Source organism: Poromitra crassiceps, assembly GCF_964638095.1.
Source record: "Poromitra crassiceps genome assembly, contig: HAP1_SCAFFOLD_129, whole genome shotgun sequence".
Classification (NCBI taxonomy): Eukaryota; Metazoa; Chordata; class Actinopteri; order Beryciformes; family Melamphaidae; genus Poromitra; species Poromitra crassiceps.
Genome location: NW_028152232.1, coordinates 187,514 through 210,626, shown reverse-complemented (window position 1 = coordinate 210,626; position 23,113 = coordinate 187,514). Strand labels below are relative to the sequence as shown.

The window sequence follows — 23,113 nt, the reverse complement described above, 5'->3', positions numbered from 1 at the left end:
ACCGGAACTCTTATTATTTGGTCATTGAACGGTGCTTTCGCGGTCTCTCTCTTTCAAGATTCAAGATATTGTCACTCCGTTTTGTACAATTATGCACGTGTGAAATTATTATGCAGGGGGGCTCCATTACAAGACATAGGTAGGTACAAAGTCACAACAATTATTATGATTATTTTCAGTCTCTTTCGCTATGAACGGTCCTGGGCGGAAACAGGCAACAGCAGCTGGAAACAGGGAGGGAGGGTGTCATGGAAGCGCCCACGGTCTCATCAGGAAACTCGTGAATACATTGTTGAGATCACTAAACTAACTATAGTGACCAAGTGAGTATCTCACAAGGTGATGTAATAGAGACGAGCATAGCACAGTAGGATCTGTCTGTGAGTGATGGTTATTCTCCTGTTCCACTCACTGTGACGTGGAACCCTGGATCTGTCTGTGAGTGATGGTTATTCTCCTGTTCCACTCACTGTGACGTGGAACCCTGGATCTGAGCTTCAGATGAAACCGCTCAATCAACTACATCTCTCGTCTCACATACTATTTACGTAACAACAGCATGGCCTGGCATGAGAGAAAGTTATGACGTTACTTATGACTGTTTTGTGTAGTCTTTCTGATTTATAACTTGTAGTGCAAAAGTTTTATGACAAATGGTGACTTTCCTGACATGACATGACTTGCAAAGTTATCTTTTAAATTGACAAACGTGTACCTCGTGGCACAATTCTAAATGATTGTCTCACTATTCACCACATTCATATTTTTTATCTGATCTGATTGTTATTCTATGGCTCAATCTCTGCTCAGCAGCTGTTCTTGTTTACATGTTCATGCTCAATCCCGCTTTGGTGTTTTGTTTCAGCCATGCTGGGCCTGATGTATGTTTACTGGACTCACCTCAACATGTTCCAGACTCTGAAGTACCTGGCCACCATCGGCAGTCTAACTTTCCTCGCCGGGAACCGTATGCTGGCCCAGAAAGCAGTCAAGAGGTACGCCTCCTGATGGCGCATGGCCACACAGGCCAACACATGGTTTCTAGAGAGCCCTTGATACCAGGAAGAAAGGCTGGTGGCCACTTCCAGATGGAGAAGGCCCCTGGTCCCCCTGAGGCCTCGCTGTAGTTCTTAAAGGGCCTATTCTGCACCGCTAGCTCCTCAGTAGGTTCCCCAGAGGCCGACGGCAACGCCAGGCTCTCTGCTAGTGGAGTGTAGCCTTCATCTGTAGAGGGCGCAGGCCTACTGGGACCAGCAGAGAAGTGCTTCCCAGGCAATGTTACCCAGGTTATGATCTGAGTGGGCAATTTCTTCAAGCCATCAACAATATGCAGAGCCCTCAAAAGGCTAGAGTGACAATTGTGCGCCCTGTATCGCTGGCTGAAGATGTCAGCCTGTAATTGCTCACCTTTACCCCAGATTAACCAATGACTCCTGTCATTTTTGCCATAGCCCATTTAACCATATTTTTTAGTAGATTGCAATTAATGATGGTCAGAAATGTCATTTTCATGTCCCAGCTAGTTTCCATTCTTCTTGTAGTTGGTGCCTCTTTTTAACCCCTCTCTCAACACCCTGCTGTAAATGTCTCTTTACTCCTCTTTCAGGATTGCCGCAGAGCAAAGTAGTAGGTTGGCAAAGTATAGGAGCCTACGATAAAGGCCTCATTTGTAACAAATGGTCGGGCTTCAAGGCTGAAGTAAGGGCATCCTCATGGACTGCATCCCAGTGCATCTCCATATGGCCGGCAGCGTGCATGGCTGTGTGGCGCTCACTCATTCTAGTGCCGAGTGTTCACGTGTATTTGACCTTTGACCTCCCCTGGTTTGCCTCTCACTCATCCCACCATGACCATTACCATCACGGCCGTGCCAGCACATTATTAATCCCTCCATTGTAGGCTTAGTGCCCATGGTTTTGGTTGTACCATACTGTTTAATTATGTTTTGTGTTCATGAGCCAAGATGTGCATTGTCCAGTGCTTAGACATTCACCTAGCCTGGTATCCTCCAGACCCATATGAATCGCAGTTGTCACACTCTTCATCTGGGCCTGGACCTACGCCCATCCACTGCGTTTATTCAGGACACATACTGTCTGGGACACCTGATTGGCTGGTCGACGTAGGCAGTGGGACCTTATTACATGTAAATAATTAATCTAACATTACGGATAATAATGCGATAACGCATTGCCGAGTGCTGCTAGCTAGGCTAGCTAGCTGTTAGCATGTTAGTTATGTGGCAGTAAAACGCCACTGAATGACCAGTTTAATATAACTGTCAACCAGTTCGAGTGACGCTCTTACCATAAAGCCCACCAGCTTTGATATATGTTGGCTATTTGTTGATATTTATAACAATATTGTGGCTCTAAAGTAAAAATGTTATCAATGCGGGCAGACTGTCATGGCGGCTGTTTCCGGTCTTCCAGCTCTGGACCAGAAAAGAGTTTAACAAAGTGAGAACAGACACACAACACTGCTGTCATTGGGCTGCAGTGGAATAATCGTTGGAACAAAGTATTCGCTTCAGGTCTTATCCATTTAAGTTCTTTGGCGCAGAATTGTCGAAGTAGTTCGATGATTGACACAGATACCAATCAGTTTGGGCTGAAAAATACGTGGCGGATAGCAAAGCATCCAGACCCTAATGAAGGATTCATTTGGGCTGGTTACCAGGCTAACATTCACCATGAGAATCTCTGTGTTCTTGGCAAGTGACGTCTTTGTTGTGGAAGGCTGTACACAGTAATGCATGAGTCAGCCCTTGTCATCAGATGTTAAGTATGTGCGATGGTGATAGAAAATAAAATGTCTTATTCTCTCCTGTTGAAGTAACTCAAAGTATATTCTCTCTCTCTCTTACAGAATTGCAAGCAAATGAGGACAAGAAAATTAAAGAAGACACGGAGGAAGGTCTTACATTTTTTTCTTTTTTGTTTCCAAGGAGTCATTGGGGATCACATCAGACTGTTGAACATGGCATGGTATGTCATGAATCCAATTGACAATTTAAAAATGCAGTTTGTCCTTTTTTGCCACTCAAAAGAAAACGCTCACTGACAGATACTCCTACTGAGGGCTGTAAAGCGAACGATTGTTGCACTTCATTTTCCTGTGATGTTTGTTTTCTGACTGTCCGACATGCTAATGTTTTATCAGTGAGCTAGGATCATTATTTGTGCTTTTTCTTGATGGAATTTGAGTTGATTTGTGTTTTTTGTACATTCCTCTTTCCTGTTGCTCAACACCCGCTCTCATCCTGTAATGACGTTTAGCCGTGCGTGTTTGCACTGAGGCTAAACCATCAACAGTAGCACTGACACATTCATCATTACTAACCATGCCCGTGTGTTTGCCTGTTCAGTGCATCACATATGGAGGATGAGAGGTGTTCTCCTCTCTGTTAAGAAGAGTTGATTTCCCCAAGAAAAAAAGTTTAAATAAGTTATCGGCAATTCTTCCAAAGGAGATCTTTTTGTAATGAAATGAGGAAATAAAGAAATTAAGATGATTTGAGTTTCTTCACGTTTTCTTTAGTAAGATGAGGAAACCACTGAGCAAATTTTGAAGAGACAGTCAAGCACTTAAGTATTCCTTTTCAATCAATAGACAGTGGAAAGCGGAAGTTTGGGAGATGCAGGAGTTCTAGTAGAATCTGATCCTAGACCAGCAGGAGTGCATCAGGTCTCGAGGTGCATCTTTACCCTTACACCAAGAGTGGGCCACACCCCCCCCCCCCCTACTGTGTTAGAATGAAAATATTTACTTACATAAAACAATTCACTTAAAAGCAGTATCACTAACCTACATTTTGCCGATGTGCACCTCTGCATAGGTCACTGATGAAGCATTGTATTATGTTATAAATATGGACCCAAGGCAGACTGACTTCAAAATGTAATAGATAAATAGTACTACAGACTTATTTTAATCATTCACTTTTTTTCCCCTTTGACGTTGTGGGCTGCAATGAGATGGTCCACAGGCCGGTTCTTGCCCTGCGGCTGTATTTTGCCCATGTCTGCCTTACCACTGGGCTTAAGCATTGTTATTCAATATTTCACTAGTGAGATTATCAAGTGGCTAGCATTTTTGTGAAAAGAAAACCGCACAATCATAAATTCATCTGCTTAATTGACTCCAGGGTCAAGAGCTCAACCGTAGTTTTTCTTCACAGCTTTAATTGGAAAATATAATTTTAGTCCGCAAAGAAGAGATCAGAGGGAGACGGGGAGTATTTAGAAAACAAACTAGTGGTTTTGAAAAGTCGAGTGGTTGTTGGGCGCACCGGCTGTATTCAGCTTCTCTCGTCCGGCATTCTCAACTCAATCTGTAAATAACAAAGATTGGGATGAATGATACTAACATTATGCAGAGTTATGCTTAAAAACTTGTCAGCTTTCTGAATGTCTCTAAGCTCTAGAGTGCATTTATTAGAGGTTTTCTGGCATGTCTGGCATTTCCAAAGTAAATGACAAGGATGGATTCTATACGTCATGATTATTGGAATTTGGAACTATTTTGGAATTTGACTTATGTTACATTTGTGTGTGTTTGCTTAATGGCTTGATTTTTTTAAATGATGCATCATATAGGCAATCGTATGTGGCAATATGAAATGGTTTGATTCTTACTTGTTGTGGTAGGGCTCATTGTAGTCGTTGATGAGTTTTGTTCAACAGTGATTTGCACCGGCATATCTACGGCTCCTTTACGACACAAATACCAACCACTGCTCTCTATCTTCAGTTCACTCATAGTCACATTGAAGACAGAGGCACTCGCATTGATTGTCACATTAGTTCCATTTAAATATCCAGACTGCCCCACACAGACACCGTCCAGTCCACACCACGCCATTTCTCCAGAGGAATCAGTATGGCGGCAACTGGCAGTCACGCTCCCTCCTTCAAATCCTAGTATCTCCTGTTCGTCCACATAGAGCAGTGGTTCCCAAACTTTTTAAAGTCATGTACCCCCTGGAGCATTCAACCTCCTGTCGTGTACCCCCTAGACCTCCACAGACGGGCAACTCTCATATGATGTTAAATATGAAGACATGACAGTGTTTTTAACAATTTTGCTGTTTATTCAGCCTCATAAAAAGTCATCTTAACAAATGACATGTACATTTCCTCAAGCACAATATGAATGACTTCTCTGGAAAAGTTATACATAAAATATGAAAAAAAATCCTCATAACAGACATGCATAATACCTAAAGCACAAACTTCTCTGGAAAAGTCTCAAATAAAATCTGGAAAAAAAGGGTCCTCTCATAACAACTGATATGCATAATACCTCAAGCACAGCATGAATGACTTCTACGGAAAAGTTATAAAATAATATGGAAAAAGGTTTTCTCTTCATTCAGCCTTGTAAAAAGCCCTCTCATAACACAGGGATGCAAACAAATTCGCCTTTTTTTTTTTTAAAGGTGACAGACACACACTGACACACACACACACACACACACACACACACACACACACACACACACACACACACACTAGGGCAGGAACAAACAACTCAAATCTTAAGAGCCCTATTTTGGGATTTAAAAAAGGTGACTGTCACCTAAATGTGACTACTTTGCATCCCTGATAACACGTGACATGCACATCAGCTAAGTACAAATGACTTCTCTGGAAAAAATACAGAAAATTAAAATGAATAGACTTTTCACCACAGACTAATGTGAGGGGTGTGCTTGACTTGATGCACATAACTCTGCAATTTTGGGTTGAATGGAAGACAGTTTCAGTCTCAAATCATTTTCCACGCACAGTTTGTGCCTGAACTTAGTTTTCATGCCAGTGAGGGCTGAAAAGCCACTCTCACACATATTGTTGCAAAGGGCATTATGGTCTTAACAGCACGATGTGCCAGGGCAGGACACTCTGTGCACAGTGCAATCCAAAAGTCTGGCAGTGGCTTGTGGTTAAACTCCACTTGTACAGCCCTGTTTGTATTGGTTTAATACAAGTGAAGCCCATAGTAATGTAGTTCTCGTCATCTCGTCTTTTTAGCGTTAACTTCCCTGTCTCCTCTGGACTTTCCTGGGACATCTTGGGCTTCGGGCTCGGATTCACCATCACTTTGACCAGCGCAAGCGCCCGTGTTGACACTACTAGCTGCGAGGCTAGCACCGCTAACGCTACTGTTTGCTCTGCTAAACATCGCTCCACTTGAGGCCCTGGATTCCTCCGCCTCTCATTGGCTAATACTCGTTACATTCGTTGGTAGATTTGATTGATTGATTTATTTATTTTGGTGAAAAAGTCAACACAGATACAGGGAACAGACAGTTCACCGAGGATTGAGAGCCAATCAGAGGCAGAGTAGGGCGGGTCTAATCAGAATGTATAGTGTGTGGCGGGTCATATGTCTGGGTTTAACTTTGCCAGAGGGGGGGGGGGGGGTCAGATTTATTTTGGCGTACCCCCTGTAGTACCTCCACGTACCCCTAGGGGTACGCGTACCCCAGTTTGGGAACCACTGACATAGAGAATGGGCTTATCTTACAAACAAAGGCATAGAGGAAGAACATGAGTATAAAGTATAAATAAAAGCAAAACTGAAAAACATCTTACATTTCTACAGACCGGTGCAAAAGGGAAAGTCCATTACGCTCCTACAAATACACCCACTGTACATGCAAGGCAAACGAGGTGATCTTACCTGCCGAGACATCCAGGTTGAATTTGTTTCTAACATGTGGCAATATAATCCTCTCCACAGCACACCAGAAATAACCAGTGTTCTGTGGCACCAGGTCATTAATGGTCACAGTGAAGATTCTTTGGTCGGTGTTATCAGATATAGAAAATCTTCCTGAAGGACTTGGTAGGTTAGTTTTGACCACAGGACTGCAGCCGTTGAAGAAAAACCCTTGACACAAGTACTTCACATTGTTTATGTAGCCTACTGTGCATTATAGAGACAAGGAATGGAGATGGAGCCTCCTAGCCTAGGTAAACCCAGCCACCACGTGACCTGCTCTCTCAGTTCCCAGTCACTATCGTCTAGCGAACGGGCCATTCAAATCGATTTCTGCGGCGATTGAAAGACTCGCGCAGACCCGCAGCCACCCCGCAGCCAATGAGTGACGGCGTGACTGCCAACATCAGTCCTGCCGTGATCGGCCAATCAGAGAGTGCGTCTTTGTCAATGACGTGTAACAGCTGCAGCGGCTTAGCACTACCTAGCCGTTAGCATTTGGCCTCTCTAAAGCATAGCTCCCGAGCTAGCTACTAGCTGGCTAGCTATATGGCTATGCAACTACGTGAGGAAATTCAAGTGAAAACAGCTGTTGAGGTTGAGGTCTGTTGATCAAAATAACACCTAGCGTTATCGAAATCGGATTTTAGCGGACCATACAAGCCAGGGCTTCAGAGCTGATCACCTGGACACATTTTATGGCGAAATTATCTGATAAACTTGTCTGTGCTGCTCTGTGGTGATCAGCTAATGTCTTCATAGCATTGTGATTATGATTTAATGCATTATGGAAGATAAACGCTGGTTTAACATAATTAAAATAATTCCCTACCAAACATGTAAAGTGACGCTTCTGGGCAGTAGACCATTTGGGCATAACATTATGTAATGTGACATGAGATCACCACATTTCAATAAATATAACGTTTTTGCACATTTGAATGCTGCTGGTCGTTTGTTTAATGCTGTATATATTGGATATTTAAAGCTGATACACAACACAATTGTGTTGAGGTAATTCTGCAAAGCTCAGTTAAAAATATAACATGTAACACTTTACACAATCAAATCTAACTTATTCACAGCAATACACAGTCCAGTAGTACAGTGGGCTAATTGTTTGAATTATATCAAAATATATTTGCATGGTGTAGCATGTAATGCAGATAATGTAGCTAGATACTCTGACACAGAAAGGCAGACAAGCTAGCAGCAGGGATCTTGTCACACTGATTCCAGATAAACTCCTCTGTCTAGCCAGCTATACAATATTGATCAAAATAACACCTATATCGAAATCGGATTTTAGCGGACCATACAAGCCGGGGCTTCAGAGCTGATCACCTGGACACATTTTACGGCGAAATTATCTGATAAACTTGTCTGTGCAGCTCTGTGGTGATCAGCTAATGTCTTCGCATTGTGATTATGATTTAATGCATTATGGAAGATAAACGCTGGAAGGCTGGGTAGCATTAGCTGACGTCATCCAGGCTACAGTAACATTAGGCTATTATAGTTATGAAACGCTGATTCAAACGTTACAATAATAAGACACAATAGGAGCCAGTTACCCTACTGTAGATAGAGAGTAATTTCAGACCACCAGATATCACCATATTTATGTTATTAAATGCTGTAACGTTAACGGTAATTCTCATGTGTATGGTTTATTTATAAGCATTCATTGATTGAAGCAGAGTGCTGGTCGGTTAAGTTTCTCTGTAGTCATGTCCTCTGCTCCAATCTTCGTTCGTAGTTTCTTCTGTCTCTCGTCCAGCAGCTGCTGATGTCATCATTATCCACGTTATTGATTATTATTTATAAAAAAAATCTCGTGTAAATATTTTGTGAACGCACCAATAGTTAGAGAAGGAAACCTCTCTTTGCATTTTATTTTTTAATAAAAGTAGGCTACTTGTGATATCTCACGTGGTCGATCATCATTGCAAATTTATGTGAACAGCTAGGTTTAATGACAAATATGGAATATCACCCAAGGAAATACCACGGTTTAATGCCAACAGATAAACCATACAGATTTGTTGTAATTGTGAACACATAAGGGAGCAAAGACATGGTTTTCAAGTATAACACAACTTTTATTCAAAGACAGGATTGAAAAATATAGGTCACTTGTATTCACTTCAGTAATGTCAGGTCTCAGTCGCATTCACGCTAACCTCTTAACGTCTAGCTATAGCTAGGTTACATCTGGATTATGTATAATATACAGAATTGCACAGTACACAGTTGCACAGTTACTGCACAGTAACGTGTACAAATATTGAACGCAACAGTCTCGTTCTGGAGCGAACCCCTCAGCTGAATTCACGTTGGAATATGATATCAAGGCTTGATACATTTGATTGTAGCTACTCATACAGCCGTGTGGAGCTTATCTAGCTAGGTTGCATCTGGAATATAATATCAAGCCAGTAATGTAGCTAGCTAGCGTTAAATAGGTTTATCTGTAACCACGCTGAAATGTGAGGGCATTAACGTTAATATTTCAATTAGGTCAAACACACCTTACCGTTATGACTGCGGCCGTTTTGGATTAACATTAGCGTTAAGTCCATGATCAAATCTAGCATTTCGGTATATTCAGTGTGTGTGTGTGAAAAGGATGTTAGCATGCTAGCATTATTAGCACAGAATGTATACAGTCCATGGTACAACGTTAGGCCTTCAAGTCCTGAGGCGAACAGCACCGGAGGATGAAGTCTGCAGACTGGCTAGGCTCTTGCATTCAGTGTCCAACAAGCACGCCTGTTTCCTCATCAGGTTGGCAGCAGCTGACTGAGAAGGGTTTAGAATTAATACCTGAAAGAATAAACAGAGAGGACGTCAGTACAGTAGACACATGTAACAGTATAGATCCCCGTTATGAGGTCTGTTGATCAAAATATCACCTCAAGCTATATCGAAATCGCGTTTTAGTGGACGGGCAGCAATCATCCAAACGGGTTCATAGCTGGTCTGCGGCTAGCTAGTAGCTAGCAACGTAGCCATCGATTAAAACAGCGTTACATTTATGATCTTTTAGTGATGTTGGTAGACACACGTAACAGTATATCCCCGTTATGAGGTCTGTTGATCAAAAGATCACCAAACGCTATATCGAAATCGGGTCTGAGCGGACGGGCAGCGACCATACAAAGGACAGCTTGTACAAGCTGGGGCTTCTCATCACCTGGACACATTTTACGGCGAAATTATCTGATAAACTGGCTGCGCATAACATTACTTATTTGCGGGAGTGCACGGGGGAAGTGGAGATTAATCGTGCAGCACTAGTACATTAGGTTATAAGTACATACCTCAGTCAGACTCTGGCAAATCCGACATGATTTGCAATCCTGTTGGTGTAGTTTCACACCAACCCTCTCCAGGCGTAGAAATACCCCCTTCTCGAGTGGTTTGCAGCTGCCCAACTTGCCTTTAGAACGAAGGTTTATCTTACACAACCTGCAACCTGTGGTTGCTAGCAGTAGCCTAGTGAGTTAGCTAGGTGGAGTTAGCTCGAGCGCTAACAACAAAGGTCGCAGAGTGATGACGCCATCTGCTGCACTGCGCATGTGCTCTGTGCACTAAACTGGTTGGATGATGGTTGCGCAATGGAGTGGTCTATGGGGGGGGCCCAACAACCGCAGGAAATCGATTAACAATGGTGGGATTCCAGACCATAGTGACTGAGAACAGGTCTGAGAGCAGGTCACGTGGGGGATGGGTTTACCCAGGCTAGGAGCCTCCTGCCTTCACTGACACTCTCCTCACTGTAATGCTGTGAATTCCTGCAACAACAACAACAAGAGGTAGATTAGTTTACAATAAGGTGCCTTCATATGGCTGCCTCACATAGCTCTCTGTCACAACTATACCATAACCATAAACATGTCAACTGTAACGTCATTGAAACATAATGATGAGGAAAGAACAGTTTATCTTATAATATTAGAGGTTGGCTGTCACTTTAAAGTGATAATCTCCAAGATGTCAGTGTTGTTCTCTTGGGTGACACCTATGGTGATTAGTGGTAATTGCAGGTGAGATCCAAACTGTTGCATTACCGGTATATAATGTGTTCAGCCATAGTAGCCATAGCCCGTAATGCTAGCAGAGACCTGAAAAATGCAGCTTGTTATCCTACTTCACACAAGAGTTGTCTGGAACCTACAGTAACCTACAGAGTGAGTCTATTGTGTTAGCTCCGCCCACCCTGTGAACCTACAGTAACCTACAGAGTGAGTATATTGTGTTAGCTCCGCCCACCCTGTGAACCTACCGTAACCTACAGAGTGAGTCTATTGTGTTAGCTCCGCCCACCCTGTGAACCTACAGTAACCTACAGAGTGAGTCTATTGTGTTAGCTCTGCCCACCCTGTGAACCTACAGAGTGAGTATATTGTGTTAGCTCCGCCCACCCTGTGAACCTACAGTAACCTACAGAGTGAGTCTATTGTGTTAGCTCCGCCCACCCTGTGAACCTACCGTAACCTACAGAGTGAGTCTATTGTGTTAGCTCCGCCCACCCTGTGAACCTACAGAGTGAGTCTATTGTGTTAGCTCCGCCCACCCTGTGAACCTACAGTAACCTACAGAGTGAGTCTATTGTGTTAGCTCCGCCCACCCTGTGAACCTACAGTAACCTACAGAGTGAGTCTATTGTGTTAGCTCCGCCCACCCTGTGAACCTACAGTAACCAGCAGAGTGAGTCTATTGTGTTAGCTCCGCCCACCCTGTGAACCTACAGTAACCCGCAGAGTGAGTCTATTGTGTTAGCTCCGCCCACCCTGTGAACCTACAGTAACCCGCAGAGTGAGTCTATTGTGTTAGCTCCGCCCACCCTGTGAACCTACAGTAACCTACAGAGTGAGTCTATTGTGTTAGCTCCGCCCACCCTGTGAACCTACAGTAACCTACAGAGTGAGTCTATTAGTCTATGAGTCTATTTAGTGAGACTAAACACGGCAATGTGCGACTGGATCCTGGATTTCCTGACAGACCGCCGCCAGGTGGTGAGGGTGGGCAACCTCACCTCCTCCCCACTGACCATTAGCATAGGAGCGCCCCAGGGGTGCGTCTCCAGCCCCTTCTGGTACGACCTCTACACCCACGACTGCGTGGCGACTCAAACTTCAAACACAATTGTGAAGTTTGCAGACGACACAGCGGTCGTGGGGCTGATCTCGGGGGGCGACGAGACGGCCTACAGAGAGGAGGTGGGGGTACTGGAACAATGGTGCCAGGACAACCACCTCTCTCTGAACGTCTCCAAGACCAAGGAGATCATTGTAGACTACAGGAGAGGGGGGGGCACACACCCCCCAATCACCATCAACGGCACAGTGGTGGAAAGGGTGGACAGCTTCAAGTACCTGGGAGTCAACATCCACCAGGACCTGACCTGGGCCGGCCACACCGCCACTGTTGTCAAAAAGGCCCAACAGCGACTACACGGACTCAGGCGCCTGAAGAAATTCGGGCTGAGGAAAGAAATCCTCGGGGACTTCTACAGAGGCACCATTGAAAGCCTGCTGACAGGCGGCTTCACCGCCTGGTACGGGAACTGTACCACCATGGCCCGCACAGCGCTACGGAGGGTGAGGCGCGCGGCCCAGCACGTAACAGGATGTGAACTGCCAGAACTGCACGAACTGTACAAACAGCGGTGCCTCAGGAGGTCCCTGAAGATCATCAAAGACACAAACCATCCCCACAACAGCCTGTTCTCCCTGCTACCCTCAGGGAGGAGATACAGGGTTCCAAAAACACGCACAAATCGCTTGAGGAACAGTTTCTTCCCGCAGGCCACGAGACTCCTTAATATGCACAAAATAGTGCAGTAGTCGTACCGTACCGTACTGCAGCTGCTACTATTACGGATGCCTAACGTTTAATTGTAAATTTAAGTGTATGTTTAATAAGGTGCCTAACGTTTAATTGTAAATTTAAGTGTATGTTTAATAAGGTACATGCTATTTGCACATGTATGTATAAAACGTCGAATTTGGAATGTCTGAACACGTCTAACGTAAGCACATGACATGTGCACCTATGTGCAATGAATATGCCACTGTCGTATAAGCCACCGACTTGTCTTATTGCTTATTGATGCCTATTTCTTGCCTTATTGCTGTCTTATTGCTATTGATGCCTATTTCTTATTGCCTATTACTTATTGCTTGTTGCCTATTTGTACTATGTCGTAAACGGAGTCCACTGCACAAGAATTTCACACGTGGTATTTGTACCATGGAGTGACAATAAAAAAAAAATAATCTTGAATCTTGTGTTAGCTCTGCCCACCCTGTGAACCTACAGTAACCTACAGAGTGAGTCTATTGTGTTAGCTCCGCCCACCCTGTGAACCTACCGTAACCTACAGAGTGAGTCTATTGTGTTAGCTCCGCCCACCCTGTGAACCTACAGTAACCTACAGAGTGAGTCTATTGTGTTAGCTCCGCCCACCCTGTGAACCTACAGTAACCAGCAGAGTGAGTCTATTGTGTTAGCTCCGCCCACCCTGTGAACCTACAGTAACCCGCAGAGTGAGTCTATTGTGTTAGCTCCGCCCACCCTGTGAACCTACAGTAACCCGCAGAGTGAGTCTATTGTGTTAGCTCCGCCCACCCTGTGAACCTACAGTAACCTACAGAGTGAGTCTATTGTGTTAGCTCCGCCCACCCTGTGAACCTACAGTAACCTACAGAGTGAGTCTATTGTGTTAGCTCTGCCCACCCTGTGAACCTACAGTAACCTACAGAGTGAGTCTATTGTGTTAGCTCCGCCCACCCTGTGAACCTACAGTAACCTACAGAGTGAGTCTATTGTGTTAGCTCCGCCCACCCTGTGAACCTACCGTAACCTACAGAGTGAGTCTATTGTGTTAGCTCCGCCCACCCTGTGAACCTACAGTAACCTACAGAGTGAGTCTATTGTGTTAGCTCCGCCCACCCTGTGAACCTACAGTAACCTACAGAGTGAGTCTATTGTGTTAGCTCCGCCCACCCTGTGAACCTACAGAGTGAGTCTATTGTGTTAGCTCCGCCCACCCTGTGAACCTACAGTAACCTGCAGAGTGAGTCTATTGTGTTAGCTCCGCCCACCCTGTGAACCTACAGTAACCTGCAGAGTGAGTCTATTGTGTTAGCTCCGCCCACCCTGTGAACCTACAGTAACCCGCAGAGTGAGTCTATTGTGTTAGCTCCACCCACCCTGTGAACCTACAGTAACCCGCAGAGTCAGTCTATTGTGTTAGCTCCGCCTACCGTGTGTCACCACAGACAACAATTTCATAAATGCTGCAATACTGAGATCACTTTAAATCAGGATTCTGAGTTTAATGTCAGAATTCTGAAAAAGAAAAAGAAAAAGAGAATAATCAGAATTTTGACGGAAAAAAATAAAAATGATAAGATTAAAGTCAAAATTATGAGGAAAAAGTCTGCATACTGTTACATGTGACATGATCACTGATGATGTTACCATAACCGATGTTGTACCGGAATTTGAATGTCTCGGGTCCCTATATTTTTGTCACATCAAAGTGGGGTCACAGTTTTGTTCCCAAAACAGGTTGGGAACCCCTGCAGTAGATATTTAACAATATATTGTGTAATTACCATGGTGGTTTCCCGCTGCGTTGAGACTCTTGATAATGGCAAAGCTGTCAGTGGATCTGTCAGAAACTGCTCGGCCTCTTGTCCCCCAGCTGACGAACACCGACGGTCAACTGCTTAGCCACCCGACTGTTCTATAAGACGGAGAGAAAAGACGGAGAGAAAAGACAGGCTTGAACCAGGTTTCTTCAGAATCGGTGTTACAGCAGCGGATTTGAGAGATGATGGGACAGAACCAGAGGTGAGGGAGGAATGGATGATTGCAGTTATCAGGGGCAGGAGAGAGGGGAGGGAGGCTATAACCAGGGAGGAGGGCAGGGGGTCAAGTTGGCAGGTGGATAGCTTGTATTTCCGGATGAGTTTTGATAAATCAGCAGAAGAGGGGAGATGGAAGCAGGAGAGAGGTGCAGAGAGGGGGGGGGGGGGGGCTAGGGGAGATGGACAACCGGACATGAGAGGGGTCAGTTGCTGGTGGATATTGGCTATTTTTGAATTGAAAAATGACATCAGGGAGTTACAGTGGTCAGTGGAGTAGAAGTGTGGGGGAAGGGAATCGGGGGGGCGGAGTGAGTTGTATTGGAGGATATGGGCATGGTGCATCTGTTTGTTAACACGTTAACTGCCAACGACGTATTGATACGTCAAGCAGAATCCAACCGTTGACTGCCAGCGACGTATTGATACGTCAAAAAAATCGTTTTTTTTTTTTTGACGGTGGATCGTTGATCTGGCCCTTTTGCATCTTCTATTATACTGTTAGAGCCGCCGGGCGTGTGCAATCCATTCCGCCGACCCACTGAGTGGCGACGGTGCTCAGACTATTGAGTGTTGTTTGGCCAGAAACGCACGCATTCCAGCTGAGCTCAACCGAGGACCCAGAAGCGAACGAGCCTCATTCTCATACTGTAGGCGAAAACCTTTCACACGGGCGCACGGCGGTGGGGGGTTCCAAAGGTGGACTGGGTGGAAAGCACACTTTGAAGCGCGCAGCATAAAGCCTAGAGTCACACAAGGCTTCGTCAAAGCTCTCAACCGAAAATCCAAGAACGGATTAAGCCACATCCACGCTCGCCGACGAGGGGCCGCCAGAGAGGGAGGCTGCTGCTCACTGCTCAGACAGGCAGGAGAGACTGGCTTGTGACTGACAAACGCTGCTGAAATCCACCAGACACGCCCACGGAGGGAGGAGTTGTAATTTGAGGGGGTGCGGGTGCTGCTATGGAGGAAATTACTGTTCAGAACTATATTGTTTATGTCTGATGTCTCACTGATGCCAAAAATAAATGGTTAAAGTGACTGTTTGATATTGAATTTCACAAAACTGCGATTATCTCAGCTTTTTGTCTCAGACGCTGAAACCATGCTGTACTCAACGGCTAATATCTACATAACTACTAACTCTACAAACTAACTCTTTTAGACAGAGAAAGCACACATTCTATTAGTACTTTTGTGAACTTTGTGTTGACAAACTCCAAGCAGAAAATTATCCTTGGCTCTTGTAAAATGAGCCAGAATCCTCAAAAAAACCCTCTGGCAAAAGCTACCTACAGTAAAAAAAAAAGGCTGGCAGTGAATGTGTTAATAGTGAGTCCGGTTTTTCTGGAAAGCCGAGCTCGAGCTGACGTCCGCTCCGTCATTAGCTTAAACGACGATTTCAGACGGCAGCCCGTCTTTATTGTCACACGAACACACTACAACACATGCATGCGGCCACAACACAGACTCATGCTGACGGTGGCCGGTGAAATATGTCCTCTGCATTTGACCCATCCAGGCTTGTCCTTTCCTCCAGGGGGCAGGCCAGGAGCAGTGGTCGCTATTTCTTTCCAGCGCCCGGGGACCTTCATTGGACCATCATTGGACCAACTCTAGATGTTGTCGTCACTGGTCGGATGACGATCTTCTGCATGTTTTTAGTGGGGGGTTATGTACGGAGGAACCCCCTGGGGGGTACGGGGAGAACATGCAAACTCCACACAGAAAGGCCCTTTCGACGAGATAGCCCACCTGGGCAGTAGGCACTGAAGATATGGGGGGGTCACAACTCCAGCGCCCACAGCGTCCCAGGTGGGAATCGAACCCAGGACCTTCGAGCTGTGAGGCGACAGCGCTTACCACTGCACCACCGTACCCCCCCACTAGCTATTGTAGCGCTGGCTTATGTTGTATTGTTGATTTTGTATTTCGTGTGTCTTGTAAGCCCATGTGGGCGGGGCACTGTCAACAGTGCACGACACAATGACTAAAACAAATCAATCAATCAAAACCTACAGCAATTTCCACAAGAATGTGTTCCACGATTCACTTGTTGTGACCCTCACTAAAGTTGGTATAGTAGGAAGGTTATTTTTCTCAGTTATGTCATGAATGAATAGCGTATGCCAGCCCAGCATATTGCCCTCAGAGCTTTAAGAGCAAAGCCACAATCACCTTTGGCTTTGAGTCTAGAGTTGGAATAGTCAGCAGTTTCTTGCCTTAAAGGTCCCATATTGTGTAGTTTTCTGGTGTTTTAAATGTTTGTCAGGGGTCTTAAGGTCATGCATTCTGTTTGGGATTTGGAGACATCTCGATTTTTTTTCTTTTATTTACCCTCTGCAGCTCAGTATAGGCAGTTTTTTCTACAAAGGTCCTGGTCTGATTGGCCGATGAGGCGCTCCGGTGAGGCGCCCCTCTGATTGGCCGCCTGATCTGTCACTCAAAGCAAACGCTGACTGAGCCTAGAGCAACTGACTGGGCCAGCTGTCTGTGCCTGTACACTGCCTGTAGCCTCCTTTAGCTAGCTGCACTGATCGATGACGATACGACTTGCGATAAACAAATATTAAAGTATGCATATTAGCCATACAGTTCCTATGTCTTTCTGCTTTAATAATGTTAACATAGACTCCAAACATAGCCTATGCCCACTGAATAAAGAAATTAAATACACACTGACTCTAGCTGAAACTACACACAGCGTGTTTGGGCTTTGGCAGAGGGGCGGAGCGCACTGTTGCAAGGGAAAGGTGTACGCTGGATTTACAACACAAGACAAAATGATCAGGGCCCGTATTTATCAAGCTTCCTAGAATTACTCCTAAGAACACTGCTAAGAGTACACTTATGAGCAAAAAAATTCCCAGCCAAAAGCTGCACTTAAAAGTCAGTTATTATGCATCTCACTCCCTCTTTCAGCGAGGTGTAGGACTGAATCTTAAGTGTCAATCTCAGAGCTGATTTACGACAGGTGTGTGTGTGTGTGTGTGTGTGTGTGTGTGGTGACAGGTGTGTGTGCCGTAAAGGGAAATGTTGATGACGCAAGTATGTGCAAATTCCAAGTACACAGGAACGGCCAATCGCTGAATGGAATCCCTTATGCACGAATATCCTAAATAGAGATGATTCAACAGTGAAATGCACAATGGGAGTGTAGCAGATTTCAGAAGAAATTATCAACAAAATAATACAAGATAGCCTACATTGAAAATGACTCAAGAATAGGCTAAATGTTTCCTAATCCACCCAATTTACCTAATCCCACAACTGACTCGAAACTGGTGTGCTGTCAATTGACTACCCTATATAGCCAGGTTCTATAGGCTGTATGATGAGCAAACATGGAAGCCAAAAGAAAGCCGAATTGGAGGGAGGATGACACGCTGTGCTTAGTGGAGTTAGTAGAGCAGAGGAAACAAATAATCAAAGGAAAGTTCAGCCCAACTCTCACCAGTCGAGACAAGAAGAAGGCATGGGAGCATATTGCATTGGAGCTGAATGCATCACAAGTACATTGTGTTCGCTCACCAACAGACTGTGAGAAGAAATGGTACAGTGTCCTATCAACATTGCCCTGCTGGCAACTCCTAACCACTTAGGACACCTCCTGAGGACTCCTAAATAGCTGGGGGAGTAGGAGTGTTTCCTAGTCTTAAGAAGGTTGATAAAAAGCTTTTATTCTTAAGTGTGAGAGTAGAGACTAAATTTCACAAATTCTCAGCACTTACGACTAAAATGGCACTCTGAGACGCTTGATAAATACGGGCCCTTGGCCCGTATTTATCAAGCATGATGTTGACATCATGGCATTCAGGAGACAGAGACGTGCGCGAATCTTCAGAGAGCGGAAGGATGTACTTGAATTATTTGACAACGAGCAGTTGATCAAACGATATCGATTAGACAGAGCGGGCATCATCTATGTGACCGATTTGATTAGGGACATCATCACACCACTGACCCTTCGCAGCAATGCCATAACAGCAGAACATGTTTGCTAATCATACAGCCTATAGAACCTGGCTATATAGGGTAGTCAATTGACAGCACACCAGTTTCGAGTCAGTTGTGGGATTAGGTGAATTGGGTGGATTAGGAAACATTTAGCCTATTCTTGAGTCATTTTCAATGTAGGCTATCTTTTATTATTTAGTTGATAATTTCTTCTGAAATTATTGGTGAATATATGCTACACTCCCATTGTGCATTTCACTGTTGAATCATCTCTATTTAGGATATTCGTGCATAAGGGATTCCATTCAGCGATTGGCCATTCCTGTGTACTTGGAATTGCGTCATCAACATTTCCCTTTACGGCACACACACACACACACACACACACACACACACACACACACACACACCTGTCACACACACATACACACACACACACACACACACACACACCTGTCACACACACACACACCTGTCACACACACCTGTCGTAAATCAGCTCTGAGATTGACACTTACGATTCAGTCCTACACCTCGCTGAAAGAGGGAGTGAGATGCATAATAACTGACTTTTAAGTGCAGCTTTTAGCTGGGAATTTTTTTGCTCATAAGTGTACTCTTAGCAGTGTTCTTAGGAGTAATTCTAGGAAGCTTGATAAATACGGGCCCAGAACTCTAAACTCCCCCTGCTAGCACCCCCCCCCCCCCCCCCAATCTGGACTTTGACTTTTCTCTGCTGCTGTATGTTTCTCTGTGCGTGCTGTAATGTTTATGGTGTTGTGTCTGTTTGTCTACTTCTTGCACTGAAGCTGAGCTACCATGCTGTACCTAACAATTACCACCAACATTGTTGTGTGGCACTGATAAAGTATCTTATCTTATCTTTGAAAATGGCCATGCCAATTTTTTCCCCTTGCCAAAATTTAGCCTAACTTTGGAGCGTTATTTAGCCCCCTTCGCGACATGGTAGGTTGGCTTTAAAAATTAGCCACAGCCTCCCAAAGACAGTAATAACATCAATCGTGGATTTTCGGGCCCACCCAAAAAGTGGTGGGGACAATTTTAGCTGCTCTGAAAATTCCACCATAACCTGCGCCCATGGTTGTAGCAAACCCTAAAGTAGTTTGTTTCTGTTTTTACATTTTGGGAATGGACTTTAGGTGAATTTACTGCTAATTTGATTAGAAGGGAATGGACTTGTTTGTTCTTATTTCAGAGTTCATCTCAACAAAGCCAAATCCATCACATGAACTCCTGTTATCCAGATGTGACAGCTTTGCTATCACGCTCAGTGGAAAACTAGCTCATATCCCTCTACCACTAGATGGCACGTTTGTGTTGGGATGAGGAAAGGAAAGCAACAGATTATTTCTGATGTTTATTTATTTATTTCGGTGTGAATCAATCTGTAGGGAAATTAGTACCAAAATGAAGATTTTCATTTTAAAATGAGTGTGAAAACTGACAAAATGACTCCTGAGAGTGAACTGCACTAGCAACTGCACTATTAAAACTGCACTATTAACTATCTTGCACTCTTACAAACAGCAACATTTTAAAGGACACACTTAAATATTAAAAAAATCACCATCAGGGTGCAGTTTCCCCCAAAATGTACATGTAGTTACATTTACTTTTAAATCCAACCCCCATTTTATTGACTCTTTGACAATATCCTGCAGTGTTTTATTTCAAGATCTTTTATGGGGTGGATGGGGGGGGTAAGAATCTTCCATAAAACTTCAAGCAGATTTGTCCTATCAGACTAATTGAACAGCTGAACCTGCACTGATTCCTATCAGGAGAGAGAGAGCCAATTACTGATGAGAGCTGATCAGCAACAGCTGTGGCAGCAGTAGGAAGTGCTTTTATAAGCCTCTGCTGTGGCTCTGGTAGTTCAGTTGTTTTGTCTATTGGTGATCAGCAGAGCAATGGAAACTTTTTGGGCTTTGGTTCTCTGTGTGCTGACTGTTTGGCTTGCTAAAGGTTTGTATTTCTCTATAATGCTGTTTACATCAGTTTGTATGAAATAGGAAATTAACTTGATTAAGGTGAGAGTAAGGCCATGTATAATTTCACAATATTCTGGGCTCTATCAGCCTTGCAGCTTCAGGTTGTTCATTATTGCATTGGACAAGGCAAGAGAAATATTGAGGCTTAATTGGACTGGCTTTGCCCTGTATTTTGTTATCAATAACGGCAGTAACCTGTATTAACTGCAAGTGCACCATCTATTCTACAGGACCTTGTTCACCAGTTGGGGACCCACATGAGGATGGTTTGAAGAACCTGGGAGGTAAATCAGATTTTCCACCATACAGGTTTCCAAATGTATTTAAAAAAAATCCACGGGCAGAGAGACTGTGAAGCTACCTGTACACAGGGCCTAAAATTAACACCCGGCCGCCAACGCCAAGCACCATGTTGGCGACTAGATTTTACGGTTGATGGGTGACGCTCCGGGGTCTACCGCCACGTGGCGCTTCCCAAAATAGTAATTGTGTAAAATTTAAATCTCTTTTGGTGTGCAGCCGGCTAACATGAGGGCTTTGTGAGACTGTCTCTAGTTTTCTGGCTGGGCGGGGTCCTTCGGGCTAACACTGTTTAACACGGGGTTCTACTCACACCGTCACGCGCAGTGAGAACAAACGCAGCCAGGCAGCAGACATGTGACAGACCTGAGAACAAACGCAGCCAGGCAGCAGACATGTGACAGACCTGAGAACAAACGCAGCCAGGCAGCAGACATGAGAACAAACGCAGCCAGGCAGCAGACATGTGACAGACCTGAGAACAAACGCAGCCAGGCAGCAGACATGAGAACAAACGCAGCCAGGCAGCAGACATGTGACAGACCTGAGAACAAACGCAGCCAGGCAGCAGACATGTGACAGACCTGAGAACAAACGCAGCCAGGCAGCAGACATGTGACAGACGTGAGAACAAACGCAGCCAGGCAGCAGACATGTGACAGACCTGAGAACAAACGCAGCCAGGCAGCAGACATGTGACAGACCTGAGAACAAACGCAGCCAGGCAGCAGACATGTGACAGACCTGAGAACAAACGCAGCCAGGCAGCAGACATGTGACAGACCTGAGAACAAACGCAGCCAGGCAGCAGACATGTGACAGACCTGAGAACAAACGCAGCCAGGCAGCAGACATGTGACAGACCTGAGAACAAACGCAGCCAGGCAGCAGACATGTGACAGACCTGAGAACAAACGCAGCCAGGCAGCAGACATGTGACAGACCTGAGAACAAACGCAGCCAGGCAGCAGACATGTGACAGACCTGAGAACAAATGCAGCCAGGCAGCAGACATGTGACAGACCTGAGAACAAACGCAGCCAGGCAGCAGACATGTGACAGACCTGAGAACAAACGCAGCCAGGCAGCAGACATGTGACAGACCTGAGAACAAACGCAGCCAGGCAGCAGACATGTGACAGACCTGAGAACAAACGCAGCCAGGCAGCAGACATGTGACAGACCTGAGAACAAACGCAGCCAGGCAGCAGACATGTGACAGACCTGAGAACAAACGCAGCCAGGCAGCAGACATGTGACAGACCTGAGAACAAACGCAGCCAGGCAGCAGACATGTGACAGACGTGAGAACAAACGCAGCCAGGCAGCAGACATGTGACAGACCTGAGAACAAACGCAGCCAGGCAGCAGACATGTGACAGACCTGAGAACAAACGCAGCCAGGCAGCAGACATGTGACAGACCTGAGAACAAACGCAGGCAGGCAGCAGACATGTGACAGACCTGAGAACAAACGCAGCCAGGCAGCAGACATGTGACAGACCTGAGAACAAACGCAGCCAGGCAGCAGACATGTGACAGACCTGAGAACAAACGCAGCCAGGCAGCAGACATGTGACAGACCTGAGAACAAACGCAGCCAGGCAGCAGACATGTGACAGACCTGAGAACAAACGCAGCCAGGCAGAAGACATGTGACAGACCTGAGAACAAACGCAGCCAGGCAGCAGACATGTGACAGACCTGAGAACAAACGCAGCCAGGCAGCAGACATGTGACAGACGTGAGAACAAACGCAGCCAGGCAGCAGACATGTGACAGACGTGAGAACAAACGCAGCCAGGCAGCAGACATGTGACAGACGTGAGAACAAACGCAGCCAGGCAGCAGACATGTGACAGACCTGAGAACAAACGCAGCCAGGCAGCAGACATGTGACAGACCTGAGAACAAACGCAGCCAGGCAGCAGACATGTGACAGACCTGAGAACAAACGCAGCCAGGCAGCAGACATGTGACAGACCTGAGAACAAACGCAGCCAGGCAGCAGACATGTGACAGACATGAGAACAAACGCAGGCAGGCAGCAGACATGTGACAGACCTGAGAACAAACGCAGCCAGGCAGCAGACATGTGACAGACGTGAGAACAAACGCAGCCAGGCAGCAGACATGTGACAGACCTGAGAACAAACGCAGCCAGGCAGCAGACATGTGACAGACCTGAGAACAAACGCAGCCAGGCAGCAGACCTGAGAACAAACGCAGCCAGGCAGCAGA

At 45.3% G+C, this 23,113-nt stretch overlaps 1 protein-coding gene and 1 long non-coding RNA gene across 2 annotated transcripts in view; one reads left to right on the top strand and one right to left on the bottom strand.

Annotated features, from left to right (window-relative positions):
* The first annotated feature begins 228 nt into the window (after positions 1–228).
* LOC310800871 lies at positions 229–3,468 on the top strand. Its single transcript, XR_014553915.1, has 3 exons — positions 229–323; positions 866–995; positions 2,869–3,468. It is a non-coding gene; the product is annotated as an uncharacterized lncRNA (long non-coding RNA).
* A 10,942-nt stretch (positions 3,469–14,410) lies between these two features.
* The window catches only part of LOC310800857 (HORMA domain-containing protein 1-like), a gene marked incomplete at both ends in the record, with an annotated part of 35,175 nt that continues 26,472 nt past the window's right edge, over positions 14,411–23,113 (bottom strand). The window contains one exon of the mRNA XM_083664754.1: positions 14,411–14,482. Within this exon, the coding sequence (XP_083520880.1) occupies positions 14,411–14,482 (72 nt within the window). The remainder of the gene's footprint in view (positions 14,483–23,113) is intronic.